General features: G+C 36.5%; 1 protein-coding gene across 4 annotated transcripts; it reads right to left on the minus strand.

The window, feature by feature from the left end:
- Window positions 1-2,996: 2,996 nt before the first annotated feature.
- Window positions 2,997-16,624, minus strand: mpz (myelin protein zero). Of its 4 annotated transcripts, none has more exons than XM_051863440.1 (6): window positions 16,457-16,624; window positions 15,230-15,393; window positions 13,846-14,059; window positions 13,052-13,181; window positions 12,559-12,607; window positions 2,997-4,637 (listed from the first exon to the last, which is right to left on the minus strand). In XM_051863440.1, the coding sequence occupies exons 1-6, from the start codon at window positions 16,500-16,502 to the stop codon at window positions 4,620-4,622; spliced, it is 621 nt and encodes a 206-aa protein (XP_051719400.1). In that variant the 5' UTR covers window positions 16,503-16,624; the 3' UTR covers window positions 2,997-4,619. The 4 variants fall into 4 exon arrangements, with proteins under 4 accessions (XP_051719400.1, XP_051719409.1, XP_051719381.1 ...); XM_051863449.1 differs by having other exon boundaries at window positions 2,997-4,734; XM_051863421.1 differs by having other exon boundaries at window positions 2,997-6,569.
- Window positions 16,625-17,145: the final 521 nt, after the last annotated feature.

Below are 17,145 nucleotides of genomic sequence, written 5' to 3' on the forward strand. Positions count from 1 at the left end.
TTAATAAAAATAATGTAGTTATCTGTTTACTAAATTTTGTCTCTTAACACTTGACATAGAGATAGATGTTAAAGGGATAGTTCACCAAAAATTAAAATTCTGTCATTAATTACTCACCCTTCATGTCGTTCCAAAACTGTAAGACTTTCGTTCATCTTCGGAACACAAATGAAGATCTTTTTGATGAAATCTGAGCATTCTGTCCTTCCGCAGACAGGCTACGCAATTCAAAATTTGATGCTTCGAAAAGTTTATAGAGATCGGAAAACTAATCCATATGAATTGAGCAATTTAGTCCAAATTTTCTGAAGAGACTTGATCGCTTTTTTTAATGAACAGATTTAATTTAGGCTTTTACACACATATAAACATTGATCAGCAAAAATAAGCCGAAGCTCAACCGAACCTGAATGATGCACGAGAACAAACCTCTTGCGGAAGCTCATAGTGCTGTGTAACCAATGAGGTTCGTTCTTGTGTGTTATGCAGCATGTTTGATATATATATATTTTTTATATTTGATATATTATATATACAACACCCTTAAACTGCAAGACATTTTGCTGCAGAGAAAAAATATTAATGAAAACAATTCATCAAAGACATCAGTAAACTATTATACAAAGTTTATTAATACACATTTGAGTGATTCCGAGAATGTAAAGTTAATGAAAAATGAAAAAATTAAACTGGCTCTAAACATACGTGTACAAAATTTTTCAACCCCCAAAAGTCAAATTTTGTGCAGAATCTTTTATTCTTTATAACCTCCAATAAACGCTGCCTGTAAGTGCTTAGAAGCTTCTGTCACCTCTCTGCTGCAATCTTGACCCATTCCTCATTTGAAAAAGCTTCCAGATCACTGATAGTCTTTGTTTTCCATGTTACCACTGCCTACAAATTCCACCAAATATTTTCAATGAGATTTCAATCTGAAGACTGTACAGGGCACTCAAGAACATTCTGATCCCTGAACTTGAATTTGAATATATACTTTATATACTTGAATATATACAGGGACGGCTGTCCTGCAGGAAAGTCCATTGATCATCAAGCTTCAGTCTCTGCCCTGAAGGCATCACCATCTTTGCCAAAATGGCTTGATACTTCAAAGAATTCATGATGTCCTTCATACAGTCAAGATTTCTACTTCCTGCAACAGCAAAGAACCCCCATAACAAGACTGAACCACCTCCATGTTTGACTATGAAGATGGTGTTTTTCTGCTCATAAGCTTATGCAGCTTTGATGAATGCCACTGTTGACCAAAAAACATAAAAGGCTGACTTAAATATGCTTAAATTCATTTGGATATACCTGTGGAGTTGTGGAAGAATGTTTTATGGAGGGATGTAACCATGGACCCATGGATCAGCGGTACATATGGTGCAAAAAAGGCAAAGCTTACACTGTAAAAAGTAATACGCCATATCTACTCCGCAAAATTGTGGCAACAGATTACAAGCAATATTATTAATTAAATTCAACAAATAGAATTGAGTTAAAATTAATCAAATTAATTCCTTAAATGTAAACCATTTAAAATGAGTAAAATTTAAGTAAAATTTAAACAATAACAGACTGAATAACAGACAGATGTCAATGATGAATTAAGAACTCTTTATTTTTTATTGCCAACATTGAAGACACCTGATGATAACAAGCAGAATCACTGAAGGAAAGAGAAACACATGAAGTAACAGAGGTTTAGATGTTGATGTTGATGTTTATTTTATTGTAAAAGTTTGGTCACCACTATGGTGATCAGTGTTCCATTTAGTTGGCCAGTTTGACTCTTTGCTTTTTATGTCAGTTTGTGGTTTTTGTAATGGTGTTTGCTAATTTTACACATTTTAAATGGTTGACTTTTAAGGATTTAATTTGATTACTTCTAACTCAATTCTTATATGTTGAATTTAATTAATAATATTGCTTGTAATCTGTTGCGAGCGCCCCTTTTGCGGCCACTATGTGCCCTCAATGCGCAATTTTGCTGAGCCTGCAAGTCTGCGAGCTACACGGAGGACTCAAAGCAGCTACCCGGCAGTCAAAGCAGCATTACGTCACGAAAGTGCGGACTCAGAGGAGGTGCCATTTGGGACCGGGCCAAAAATCGTCATCGGAGGCTCATTGCGGACAACTGAGTGCCTCCCATTTTTTGTGACCGCGTGGACAAGTGCGCTGGAAAAACAACATGGACGTCAAATTTGAAGAGAGGCTGTGCGAATAAGTCCATTGCTACCCGCACATTTTCAATTCACCGTTAAAACAATATAAAGACAGCCAGATGTGCAATAATATTGATGTGCAATAATCCATGTTTATTTACTGTTCAAGCCGATCTACTGCGCATGTGTGGAACAAGTCTGTCGAGCGCACCCCAGCATGCATTTCAGTAGTATAAATACAAGTAGTCCGCGTGCATGCTGTCCAAACTTTATCATCACGTTCCCACAAATTATTTTGACGTTCACACGAGTTGATATGTCGTAGCCAAGACAACATTAAGTGAACTGAACATGTCCCCTCCTGATCACCGTACAAATCTGATTGGTTGATTGGAATGTCGTTTCAGGATCAACAAAGATCCAGGAACATGTTGCACTGGGTGAAATCATGTTCATGCTCAGGAGCTGCTTCTTTATCTTTTATATTAAAACACACACACACACACACAGACACAATACTGTCATCATTTAGACTATCATTTTGTAACATTTATATATCTCAAAAATGATACATCACAAAAAATTATATATATTTTTTTTTGTTTAAAACATCGATGTTGACACGCCATCTTCATGCATGAGATGAAAGGGAGTAAACTAGACTCATTGTATAATTTGCACACGGAGAAAACACTTTCCAATTTGCCCAGTCATGCAGTTCTTGCATGAATACATCTCTCTTTTACATCTAAACAATATTTTATAGAGTCATTCACTCATCTGCATTCCTCTGATGGTTGTTTAGATCATTTCATCAAAACACACACACAAGGGATCTGATTTTTTATTGACGTTTTTCTGAAATTATTTGAATTTGAGATTTTTCTTTTTACAAGACATTTTACAGAAAATCAAAGTTAGCTTGGTTAAAGTCAAAATAAAAGTAAAAAATAAATTAGATGTTTTAAATGAAGTTTGGAGAGAGAACGGTTAAATAGACCTGTACCAATACATACAACATGGGAATTCCCCGATATTTAAACAGTTTAATGGCAGGTACCATGTGGCTGCTCAACATTTACTCTAAGATGCATAAAAAGCATCTGTCTGTAGGTTAACAAACATATTTCCCACAAGCCTTCGCAATTCTATAACTTTTCCCAGCATTCCCAATGAGAGCCCCTCTCTGGCTTGGGGCTGACATGCATAGACATGAAGACTTGAGAAGAAAAACATATCCTGTGAGATTGAGATGTTTATTGGACTTTGGCTTGACTTTTCACCCGAATATGAATTCAGTCCAAGTCTTCATCCCAGTATTTAATAATTTATATCACTCACAAAAACCTTTCTGAGACTTTCTTTGCCCTGAGCATGCCAACACCATGATGGTAAACACTGTTATGAAGAAACAACCACATGAATTCTGCCATGTCAGTCAAATGAAAGTGCAGAAATATTATTAAACATCATTAAACTCTATTACATTTCTGCTTCCAACACACAAACAGTCCCAGGGTGCTGCTGCACAGCTTGTCATTACTAACGATGACATGACGAATATTGCTACAGTGTTGTTTTTATGATGTTTTGTTCCCCTAACATGTTGACAGGTTACAGACATGTCATCAGACTACAAACATACACACGCAAACGTGTGAAAAACACGGATCTATCATAGCAGAGAGCTAGCTAAATTAACTTTTTTTTATTTTTTGCATTGAAGTCTTTGTGACAATGCGGCCGAATTAAAACATTTTCTCCTGTGGGCAGCAGGGGGCAGGAGAGAGTGCTGGGGTTTTCTTACCAGCAGAAACAGGGGATGAGAAGAGGTGGTGGTGGATGAGTGTTCTTGATAGTTAGAGGAGGATTAGAGAGAGGTGAAGTAAATCTAGGACTCGGATGGAGTGATGGGCCTTACTAATGATATGTTTGGAGAAGGTCGGAGGGGGAAAGTGCCACCATAGGAGCCGGCCCTCATTGGACAATCATTTAAAAAAGGAACAGAAGGGATATAGAGATAGTTCTCCAGTTACAAGTGAGTGTTAAAATAATCAGCTGTTTGTCAGACAACAGCTTACGCAGACAGACGTGAGAATTTGGCTTAGAGTATCAAGTAACTCTCACAGCGTGTGTTTGAGTGTCTCTGCCAACAGTATCAACGTCATTTTTGGGTATTTCAGTCACTGCGGTCAGAGTAAAAACACAGTACAACTCTAAGTCAAATTCGAAATTGCTGTCGTCAAAAACTTTTTGGGAAGGCACTTAAAATTGTATGATGGGATACATGAGATGACGCCATGAGTGTTAGTGTGTGTTTGAGAAAGTATGGACGAATTTTATTGGACTGAAATGAAATTTTAACTGTGAGAAAGTGCATGTTTGTGATTCTATGACTAAAAATACTAGTGCTTTATTTAGCTCTCAGTAAATGAAGGGCGGGGAGGGAGGCTACTTTAGGGGGCCGGCCTACAGGAAGTGATGTAATAGCACCAGTATATCAGATGACAAGAAAGGTGAATTTATAGATGGAAAAGTAGAAAAAAGACAAAAAGTGTCAGAAATGCTATAAGGAAGAGAGATTAGAGGATAGGAAGACCAAAGACAGACAAAAACAGAGCGACAGGCAGTAAAACAGAGAAAAACAGAAAGAGAGAGAGGGAACGAGAAAAAAAGACAGTTAATATAAAGTTTCCAAAATAACTTTTCAGCAAGAGTACAAAGTGTGAAAAGTGTGTGGCTAGGATTGTGTTCTTGTATAAGATTGCATGTGTGTACACATAGAGAGAGAGAAAGAGAGAGAGAGAGAGAGAGAGAGAGAGAGAGAAATGGCATAGCGGTCTGTCACTTAAAAAGAGGAAATCTTCACCATTCTGCCACTATTACAGCTCTAAAAAACACATCTGTCAGTATGTGTGTAATGGACGGCTCTCAGCTCTGGGTTTTGTTGTGAATGTGTGATTTTGTTGAAGTGATGTTATTTTTAAGACTGTGTCCTAACCAGGTGCAATACAACAACTTTCAGGCGACAAGTAATTTATCTGTACTCCCTGAAAACAAAAAACGGAGAACAGATGTATAATTTACAGCTAGAGTGGGGTTCAAAAGTCCACACTGAAAATCTGGGATTCAAAATCTAATTTGAACCTGGAGAAAACCCAGAAAGTTTTAGGATTTAAAATGAAAACTAAATAAATAAATAAGTATTCAAGATGCTGCACTACTTCTAGTTTCCTAAATAAGAAATATTGTGCATGTGAATGCCTTTGTACAGACAGTTAGTTCTTGCTTCCACTTAAGCTCAAGATGCTCTTTGGATCATCTCAAATAATGCTGGAGAATATCAGGGTTTGCATAAACTTGTGGAGTTAATGCAGCTCGAGTGCTGCTGTCAATAAAGCAAAAGAATTATTCAATTTTTTTTTTTTCACATTTTCACTTATTGTTATACTGAAAGTAGAAAAATGCAAAATAGAAGCTATTCAGATTTTTGAACCTCACTGCATGCATAGTGTGATTGTGGACCAATGAGATTTTAATGTGAACGACGCTACCCAAATTAACGTAACAGAATCCAAGCAACCTAAATTATATCTAATTATAATATTAGACAAACCAAATGCTAAGAGAATTTGAAATGTAAATATACTTTTTAATCACCTCTTCAGTCTAATTTTGCTGATAATATAATTTATGATGTATTATTTAAATGTATTAAACTAGAAGCTTTTTCAGATTTTTGAACCTCACTGCATGCGGAGCGTGACTTTGGACCAATGAGATTTTGATGTGGGTGGAGCTACCCCGATTAACGTGACAAAGGCAGAACCCAAGCAACCCAAAATATGTCAAATTAATAATTATATATTATAATTATAAAATATCTTGTCACAGCTGCGTAATACATTTTCTTTAACAAAACTATTGTGTTTATAGCTTGTCGCTTTATCGTGTTGCACCTAGATTGGACACAGATGTTTTTTGTTTTTTTTTGGTTGGGATTATAATGAGAAACACTTCACCCCTCTCCTGTCCTCCTGTTTTAAGGATTCATCTTTCACTCCTCGCCTCCAAAACTCTCCACCACCCCCTCTTTTCATACCTCTCTCACTTGAGAGCGATTTTGCGCGCGAGTTGAGAAAAGAACGCTGCGGGACTCGTTTTAGTTTGCTCTCCCTCTCTCTCCTGTTTAGTGAGCTCTAGCTCAATGGTCATAAGAACCCTGCCCTGCTTCCCCAACCCCTCTGCCTCTTCCTGGGCTTGGGTCTGGGTTGAGGCAGCCCCACTCTGGAGCTCTAGCTCTCTGCTCCACAATCCCTATTTCTTCTCTCTGCGAGACTCCTGTTTCTTCTTCTCTGATGCTGCCGCCTTCAGCTTGGCCGGATCCGTCACAGCCGAAGCCTGGAAAAAGAGAGGGAGTGTGGAGAGGGGAGGAGTGAGTCTCTACGGGAGGAAAGAGAGAGATAGAGATAGAGAGAAATAGAGGAATAGAAAGAAAGCAAGAAGCAAAGAGAGAGGGGAAAAGGAAAAAGAAGGGCTTGTGGGTTAAGTGGGAATGGTCAGATGAGTTTTTCGGATTTGAGGAACCGGAATAAGGGAGGTAGTTTCATTACAGAAGAGAAGAAGAAGAAAAAAGAGAGTGAAATGCTAAACAAGTGGTTAGAAGGAGATGAACACCAGGGGAACTTTCGGTTTCTGGAAAGGGAGGACAAAACAGGAAGTGGCCAGTTAGGGAGTGACAGCGTGACATCACAGCACCTAAATAAAAGAACTCTTATACAGCTGAACTTTGACCCCTTCACTCTCGGGATGCTGAAACATGTTTGATTATCTTTTGTCTTTCCACAAAGAAGCTTCACTTTAGTTCTGTCAGAAACCTGAAATGGTGCTGCACATATAACTCAATTAAAGGTGAAGTGAATCATTGTATCAAGTAAAATACTTTCTTTTAACCCAGATGTACAGTAAGTGGACTTCCTGAATAGAGAAATACTATGCTCTGAGTTTGGGGCAGGATGTCCTATTTGTCAAAATAATGAATGGGTGATATAAGAGGGTTTTGGAAAGACACTGTCAATGTTATTATTTTGTTTGATGCCACTAATAATGCAGAAATTATACACTTCACCTTTAAAAGGAATATTCCAGAGTAAATACAAGTTATTAAACTTGATTACCACAGAATTTAGAATTCTGTTTTTAACCCAAAAATATCCCTTTAGGTTCTTTGTCAAATCTAGCAATAAGTTCAAGAAAGGCTTACAGTAACTGTGCATCTTAAAGGATTAGTTCACTTTAAAATGAAAATGACCCCAAGCTTTACTCACCCTCAAGCCTTCCTAGGTGTATGAGACTTTCTTCTTTCTGATGAACACAATCTGAGTTATATTAACAAATATCCTGACGCGTCCAAGCTTTATAATGGCAGTGAATTGTAAACGAGTATGAAGCTCAAGAAAGTGCATCCATCTATCATAAACGTACTCCACACGGCTCCAGGGGGTTAATAAAGGCCTTGAAACAAAGCGATGCATTTATCTAAGAAAAATATCCATATTTAAAAAGTTATAAAGTAAAATATCTAGCTTCCGCCAGACTGCTTTCCGTATTCAACTTACGAAAAAAGTATAACGCCTCTTGCAGTTCAAAATGCTTAAACTACGTCCTACGCCTTCCATATTCAACTTAAGAAAAAAGCATAAGCAACATCTGTTATGGAAGCTACAACCCGAATTCTGGAAATGTTGGGACGTTTTTTAAATTTAAATAAAATGAAAACTAAAAGACTTTCAAATCACATGGGCCAATATGTTATTCACAATAAAACATAGATAACATAACAAATGTTTAAACCGAGAAATTTTACAATTTTATGCCAAAATGAACTCATTTCAAATTTGATGCCTGCACAGTTTGAAGATGTCTGGGCATCGAGGTTATGAGTTTCTGGAGTTTCGGTGTTGGAATTTGGTCCCATTCTTGCCTGATACAGTTTTTCAGCTGCTGAAGAGTTCGTGGTCGTCTTTGACGTATTTTTCTCTATAGGGGAAAGATCTGGACTGCAGGCAGGCCAATTCAGCACCTGGACTCTTCTACTACGAAGCCATGCTGTTGTAATAGCTGCAGTATGTGGTTTTGCATTGTCCTGCTGAAATACACAAGGCCTTTCCTGAAATAGACATCGTCTGGAGGGGAGCATATGCTGCTCTAAAATCTTTATATACCTTTCTGCATTCATAGTGCCTTCCAAAACATGCAAGCTGCCCATACCGTATGCACTTATGCACCCCCATACCATCAGAAATGCTGGCTTTTGAACTGAACTCTGATAACACGCTGGAAAGTCTCCCTCCTCTTTAGCCCGGAGGACATGGTGTTCATGATTTCCAACAAGAATGTCAAATTTGGACTCGTCTGACCATAGAACACTTTTCCACTTTAAAACAGTCCATTTTAAATGAGCCTTGGCCCACAGGACACGACGGCGCTTCTGGACCATGTTCACATATGGCTTCCTTTTTGCATGATAGAGCTTTAGTTGGCATCTGCAGATGGCACGGCGGATTGTGTTTACCGACAGTGGTTTCTGGAAGTATTCCTGGGCCCATTTAGTAATGTCATTGACACAATCATGCTAGTGATGCCGTGTCGTTTGAGGGCCCGAAGACCACGGGCATCCAATAAAAATCTTCAGCCTTGTCCCTTACGCACAGAGATTTCTCCAGTTTCTCTGAATCTTTTGATGATGTTATACACTGTAGATGATGAGATTTGCAAAGCCTTTGCAATTTGACGTTGAGGAACATTGTTTTTAAAGTATTCCACAATCTTTTTACGCACTATTTCAGCCTCTGCCCATCTTCACTTCTGAGAGACTCTGCCTCTCTAAGACATCCTTTTTATAGCTAATCATGTTACAGACCTGATATCAATTAACTTAATTAGTTGCTAGATGTTCTCCCAGCTGTAACAGGCATCAAATTCGAAATGAGCTCATTTAGTGGATAAAAGTGTAAAATTTCTCCGTTTAAACATTTGTTACGTTATCTGTGTTCTATTGTGAATAAAATATTGGCTCATGTGATTTGAAAGTCTTTTAGTTTTCACTTTATTCAAATTTAAAAAACGTCCCAACATATAAAAAATTATAAATTATAAATCTTGGAAGCGTCGGAATATTTATTAATATAACTCAGATTGTGTTCATCAGAAAGAAGAAAGTCATATACACCTAGGATGGCTTGAGGGTGAGTAAAGCTTGGGGTAATTTTCATTTTAAAATGAACTTATCCTTTAACTTTTGCTGCTTTTGTAATACAAATGCTCTTTAAACTTATATAAAACTATGCAGCAAGTTTCCACTATGGGATTTTAAAGTCCTGAGATCTTAGTTCTAGTCTGCAGCATTTTATCAACCTGCATTCATTTCACTGGATACTGGAGGGTGGACTGGGTTTACACTGACAGAACCAAGAAAATAAAGAAATGAAAGAGAAAGAGTGAAGCTGACAGGAAACACACACACACAAAGGAGTACAAATAGAGGAATGTATACTGAAACAGATGACTGGAAGAAAGAAGAAAGGCAATAAAAAGAGAAAGAACATAAACAATACAAGATTCTGCTGTTTGATCCTGTAAGAGATGAGATGTGTACAAGGAAGGAAATGGCTTGATTGTACGTGATAGTGTTTGTCATGATATAATACATGATTAAAGTAGATACATGATTCAGTCTGACAGCATTTTACTGTTCACCTGCAGAGAGAACGGAGGACAGCAGAAAAGGGAAGGAACGAGACTGCTGGAGGAGAAAAATCAGTGATATGGAGGAAGTGAAGGATAATGGCATGGAAAAGCGTTCAAAAGAAAATGAACCCAGAGAGATAGAGAAAGAAAAGTAAGGTGGTATGTAAATGAATGGCATGTTAGCACAAAAAAAAGAGGTTTGAGCTCCATTTGACTGCCAGCTCAATGATTCTAAGTCCACAGGATCATAGGGAAGAGCCGAAAGTATTCTTAAATCTGGCCCACAAATCAGTTTCTCATTTTCTGCATTTTGGTTTAACCTTTAATGTCATCCCATAATTCTCCTAAGGAAAGTTATACTGTATACCTTCAAAACATGTAGTTTCGACACCATTGCTATATCCCGAATGTCCCCTGCTTCTATTTTTGATGAGGTACAGCTACTCTAGTCTAGACATGTACTGGATTACAAATATGTTTACATGCTTTGCGAATGAGGCTTCATAAACTGGCATGCAGACAGGAGCACAAACATTGAGGTAGATGTAGCTTTACCTGGAGTTTCAATTGGCATGCACCTGATCTTTCTCTAGTACTTTTGTTTATTATTATATTTATTATTAATACAAATTATTACAATTTTGTTTTACAGTTTTTAATATTACATTTTTATTTATTATGTTTATTATGAATAAAATTCATTATTTTATTATTTGACTTCATTAAGCCTAATATATATATATATATATATATATATATATATATATATATACACATACATACAGTAAACTAGTGGTCAAACTTTATTTTACATTTAATTTATTTTTTTTTAAATATTTTTTTAAAGGAGTCTTATGCTCACAAAGGCTGCATTTATTTGCAAAATAAATAAATACATTAAAACAGTAATATTGTGAAACATTACAATTTAAAATCAGCATAGAATGATCTCTAAAGAATCATGTGACACTGAAGACTGGTATAATGGCTGATAATAATACAGCTTTGCCATCACAGGAATAAATTACATTTAAAATTTTATTAAACAGAAAACTTTTTTTTTTTTTTTTTTTAAATCAGTGATGGGTAAACTTTGGAGCTAAACACCTCCAACCCTAATCTGATCACCTGAACCAGCTAATCAATCGGTGTGTCCGAAATCGCATACTGTCAGACATTTAAATTTGAATTTACTTTGCGGCCATTAAAAAAGTATGCTCTATATAGTATGAATATGGGTAGCATAAATGAAATTCGGATGTACAGTACTACATCTGCTATGTTGTTACTGTCACGTGACCTACCAGCGTCAGTTGCGTCGCTTCACTGCCATTTACAAATCCTCTCCCGTGGCCTCATGGGATAGTAAAGTGTCCAAGCACACTTCAGAATCTCGGCGGAAGTGGTAGGTCACCCGGGTACTTTTCGCCTACTGTTTTTCGAATACTGTGTATTCGGACATATTACTCAGTTGCTGTACTGTTTTTCGCATAGTAGAAAAGCATTCGACTTTAGATGCAGCAAATATCTTCAGGATTACTAGAAGGCTACAGGTAGTGCTGGGTAGATTACTTACAAATTATAGTTGGTTACTGATTCCAAATTACATTTACACAAATTACAAATTACACAAAAACTGTAGTTAGTAACATAATCCATTACATTACACATTTATGGTAATATAATCGGACTACTTTTTTTTTTATATTACTTTTAGATTACATTTGACCTAACTCCTTTATCACATTGAATTGAATTGAATTGAATAGGATAATCTTGTACCATATTGATAAAAAAAAAATACAAAGAGAAAGAAAATATATTCCATTCTTTGTTATCAACATCATGAAGTGCATTAAATATTACATATCAGGGTTTCCCAGACTGGGGTTCGAGATGGAACTGTAGGGGTTTTGTGAGTTTAATGAAAAGCCACTAAGTAATTAAATCATAAAAATGTAAACCTAAAATAAATAATTAAATAATAAAAAACAAAAACCATCAAAATAAAACACTTACTAAAAAGGATGTAAAAATATTTTATTTGTTTATCTGCTTGTAGTAGGGAGAATCAATGAATTATGAATAATTTGATAATTACATGTAATTATTATCTGCCTTTGTGAGAATTACATGTAATTATGTAATCAATAAAAAGTAACTGTAATCTGATTACGAGTATTATAATCAAATTATAAGTACTTAATTTTTGGAATCTGATTATGTAATCCAGATTACATGTAGTCAATTACTACGGTCCTCTAGGACAGAGTTTGCCCATCCCTGTTTTTAATAATACTTCACAGTATTATAGTATTATATTTAACTGTATTTGTGATTAAATAAATGCAGACTTGGTGAGCATAAGAGACTGCTTTCAATATATATAATTTTACATATATATATATATATATATATATATATATATCTGCTTCTATAGCTGCTAACTGTAAATGGGCTGACTTGTTTATAAAGTTCTTAAAAAACAATTAACCAGAGAAAAAAGAAGGAGGAGAGCAGTGGAGGACAGGAGGTCTTTAACAAAGCACAAGTGAAGGAAACTAGCAAGCATGTGTGTATATGCATGTGTGCTTGTGTGTGTTTGTATGCATGTTTAGGGGGGAGGCAGGTGAACACTTGCCTGTTTTTGTGGTGATCCTTCTTTTCCTTTGCCTCTCTTGCCATGTTTGCTACGGGGAACAAAAATACAAAAAATGCATAAACAATGTGGCCATCTGGTGGATGGAGAACTCAAATGAACTGCTTGTTAGCTAGTTGTCCTATAGTCTCAGCCTCAAGTCTGCCTACGGACCACCCACAATCTATTTAATAAAACATATAAATGGCACACAAAAACAAAACAAACTGTGTTTGGGCTTGTCACTCTTCCTGCCTAAATGTGTGGTCCTGCATTGTGCATTTAGTATGGCTATGCAAGGCTAGTTGACTTTCTACTCTCTAGTTTGGCTGGGGGTTCCGTCGATGTCTCACTCATGGTCTGTGAGTTTTTGTGTGTGACTAGTGGGGATCTGGGCTGTGTCTTGGTAAGAGTGTGAGTGTGAATAGGAGCGTGTGTGTCAAGGCCGGGCAGAGGGTCGAGTTTGGCTTGAGGGAGCAAATGCTCCCAGACTGACCTCATGCTCAAGCTGAACACCCGTCTGGCGACCAGGAAACGCATCAGATAGTAAATTGCCACAACGAGGATCAGCAGTCCCAACACTACACCAATAATGGCCCCTGTTATCACGCCAGCCTGGACTGGAACTGAGAAAAAAAAGATAGAATATAAAGTGAGTTGAGGTCTGCAGATTAAAGGTCTCTTGTACAGTTGTACTGATTTATTAGTTGCATTGTGTTTTTCCCTTAATGCACCCATATTATGTGGTGTGAGTTTTTACAGACATCTATATTACTGAAAAATAACTCTAAACAACATCAATCAATGTCCACCTGGAAAAGTTCTCATATTTTCCTTCCAAATATCATACTCAGAAGTTAAATCTACTGTTTAAAAGGGAAACAAAGAGGAAAATAAAAACCACCTGTGCAAAAAAGCATTTATTTGATGAATTTAGCTCTGTGTGAGGCATTTGGATCCCACAATGGCTATTTTTCACAGATATTGTACTCTCTGAAAAAATGTACGACCACAGAAAACCACTCAGGACTCTGCTTTACTGTTATTTTGCGCTTCCATTAGCAGCAAACTTTCATCTCCTGCCATAAGATCTCCCAGATTGTGTATGCCACCCTGGAATAAGATGAGCCTAAAGGCAAAAATCAGTCTTAGTAACTGAGGCATGATGAGAAAGCAAAGGAGGAATCCAAATGGTTTTCTTGTGTAACATGTTTCTCTGCAAAGCAGCCATTTTTTAAATAATTTTTTTATTAGCGAATGAAGACAAAAATGTTCATAGTGATCGGTTACCCTTCTCAAACACCAGCAGTCGAACACTGGAGGGGCGGCCGGCAATGTCAGGTGGGTTCTTGGCGTCACAGGTGAAGGTTCCATTGTCTCCGAAGTCGACATTCTTGATCAGGATAGAACCGTCACGGCGACTGGGGTTCCCCACAAACTCCAGGCGGTCCCGGAATGGGCCTTTGTTATCCACGTAAGGAGCTCCACCTCCATAGTGGAAAATCTAAATAAGGAAAGAAAGCTTATTTTATCATAACATATCATAAAATGTAATATTATAACAGACATGATTATATATCAAAGTCATCAATTAAAACAGGAGCAGTGAGTCTTCACAGCAAAACAGCCTACAGTGTAAAATGTAAACTAATTTACAAATCAAATGACGTCATGCTATTCAAAACACTCACAAGCATCCACAAATGAATGAAGCTGTTCGGCCAAATTAAAGACTTGCACGGAGCAGTACAATTTGGAAAGCAGAACTACACCCACAAGGACCTAATATTTCTATTTGCATGGCAATTATCTCTACAAACCACACAGACACATGGATATTATTCCCAGGGGGAAGGCATGTTTTCATACAGATATGTGTTACATAAGCAGTGCACACACCTTGTAACAGGTTTAGTGAAATGCAATCAAACTATGTTAATAATAATAGGCTTCATGCTGTAATTGCAAATTAAAATAATTATTCAAAATTTGTAAAACTGAAGTAGCTGCTCTCAAGCACGGATTGCCTTTTTAATTTTCTTTTGATATTTTGGAATATAGACCTACATTAAGGCATCCAGTCAAATATTTTTATGTGATGATGTGAAAATGTCTTTTATTTGATGTGGTAACATGGCTCGGTTGCCTAGTTTGCTAAACAATGCCTGACTATTAAGAAATAACTGTATTTGATGTGGTAACATGTCTCGGTTGCCTTGTTTGCTAAAGAATGCCTGACTATTAAGAAATAACTGCAATGAACCAAAATTAAAATCAGTGCAATTCATAAGCCCTTAAATGCACCCAAATATGTCTTTGTGTGAACATTAGTCAATATATTTCTTCTTATTCATTCTAAAATGTTTTGTAAATTAGTTTTGTGTGTTTATCTGTACAGAGACAAAAAGTAACAATTTGTCATTTAACTCATTCTCTTTCAAACCTGTATGACTCTCTCTAGCAAGGAAATAAATAGATGTTTAGCAGAATGTCAAAGCTTCTCTTTTACATAAAATGAAAGTCTCCTTATGTGTTTCATGCTACAATATACTATAATATGGAGCTATTTTATGTGAATTGTCCATTTAAATCCTTTAATTCTAGAATAGAAAAAGTTTAGCAGTATGTTCAAATAGTGAGTGAGTTTTTTGTGTATGCGCTTGTTTCTACGCACTGCGATGCTGTCTCTAGCCCCATCTGGACGGTAGTGCCATGAGAAGGTCACGTCTGGAGAAGTCCACTGCCAGGAGAAGAAAGAGCAGGAGAGTCTGACATCTGAGCCCACCAACGCATGTTTCTCCCAGCTTGTGTACACAACTATAGCCGTGGTCTGAGAGGCTGGAACATACAAACGCACAGAGCAAGGAATATTAGCCTAAATTGGGACACAAATCTAAAAAAAAAAAGTATAAAAATGTAATGGTAGAAATGTAAAATGCAAATGTGAAAATGCGAAATAAGACAAAATAAAAGTTTGAAAATAGAAGTTTGAAAAGTCAGCAATGTTGCACTAAAGGGTGCTGTCAAATCGACAAATCGATTAATCACAACTAATTGCATCTTACAAAAGTTTGTTTACATGATATGTGTGTGTATATAATATAATATATATATATATATACATACATACATACATACATGTATACATACTGTACACATTTATACATGTATATGTATGTGTGTATATATGTATATATACACAGACACACACATATATAATATATATATATATATATATATATATATATATATAAATATCATATATATATATATATATATATATATATATATACACACACACACACATTATGTAAATACAAACTTTTATGTCAGATGCGATTAATCGATTTGACAGCACTAAAATGATGGCCACAAATTAATATAATTATCATTCATTAAATGAAGTATATAAGCAATTGAATCAAAAATTTAACATATAATTAAATAATAAACATTACATAAAAATCATATGTATAAAACATATAAAAATAGTGATACACACACACACACACATATATATATATATATATATATATATATATATATATATATATATATATATATATATATATATATACACACACACACACTTTTTTCATCTACTTTTAAAAAGTTTAATATAAGACTATAGAATAGACAGCCAATACAAAAAAGAAAAGGAAAGATTCTCTATATTCTGACTGTGATCAGTTGATGAAGGTCCTTTCTCATCTACCTCATCTCTCAAACCTGGCCAGTCTTGAACAGGTAGGCATCAGGTGCACAAAACACAGGTGATAATACTGTCATGTTGTACAGAAGCTAAAAAGAAGGACTTCTTGGTGTTTTCTGGTTAGCTTGGTTCTAAGTTTGTTTGATTGTTACAAAGTAATGAAATGCAAGATGGATGAAATGTATTTACCTATGCCCAAGAGCACCACGGACGTCAGTGCCAGTACAGACAGCATGATCTCCCTCCGATCTCCCCGCAGGTCAATATGTGAGGGGTTCCGAGAGAGCGAGGGATGGAGAAAGGAGAAGAGATGGAGGGAAAGAAGGGAATGAGACCAGAGGGCATCAAGATGAGACTATTCACTCCTGGACTTTATACCCAACCACACCCCAAACTTAAGCCCCGCCTCCACCACCTCATTATCTCTTGCCTTCTCTTTGGCCCCGTCCCTGATACGATAGTCTCTCTCGCTCTCTCTCTCTTTGTCTCCTTCTAAAAGACTGTCTATGAACACGATTTAGAAAGGACAAGTGATACAATAACCTGAGAATGAATCCTCTCTCTCGCTCTCCAGCCAGTTAATAAAAGCATCGCAGCATCTGTTTAACAAGGAAAGATCAAATTTGAAGGACAAAGACAGTGCAGCAATAAAGACAATCTCTAAGTGAGTCAGATTATATTTGGAGTTCAGTGTGTGTGTATCTGTGGTTTAATACTCTGATACCTCCCTTCTCCTTATCCTGTCACGGTTGAGTGCTGTTTGTCTGTAATCCTTCCTCTCTTATGCAGATGATTCGGCTCTATAAACAAAACATAGCCAGAGAAGCTGCCGGTCTGAAAACACAATGAGCTGCAGGTCTTTTCCATCTCACCTGTGC

This window comes from Ctenopharyngodon idella, chromosome 2 (assembly GCF_019924925.1).
Source record: "Ctenopharyngodon idella isolate HZGC_01 chromosome 2, HZGC01, whole genome shotgun sequence".
Taxonomy (NCBI): domain Eukaryota; kingdom Metazoa; phylum Chordata; class Actinopteri; order Cypriniformes; family Xenocyprididae; genus Ctenopharyngodon; species Ctenopharyngodon idella.

Bases quoted from the DNA above. Each gene is read 5' to 3' on its own strand.
- mpz (XM_051863421.1), bottom strand. From the start codon at position 16,502: ATGCTGTCTGTACTGGCACTGACGTCCGTGGTGCTCTTGGGCATAG. The intron at 14,060-15,229 runs GTGCGTAGAAAC...TTCCTTATTTAG, and splicing joins GGGCTAGAGACAGCATCGCA to ATTTTCCACTATGGAGGTGG. The intron at 6,570-12,558 runs GCAAGTGTTCAC...CTCTTTTTCCAG, and splicing joins AAGGATCACCACAAAAACAG to GCTTCGGCTGTGACGGATCC.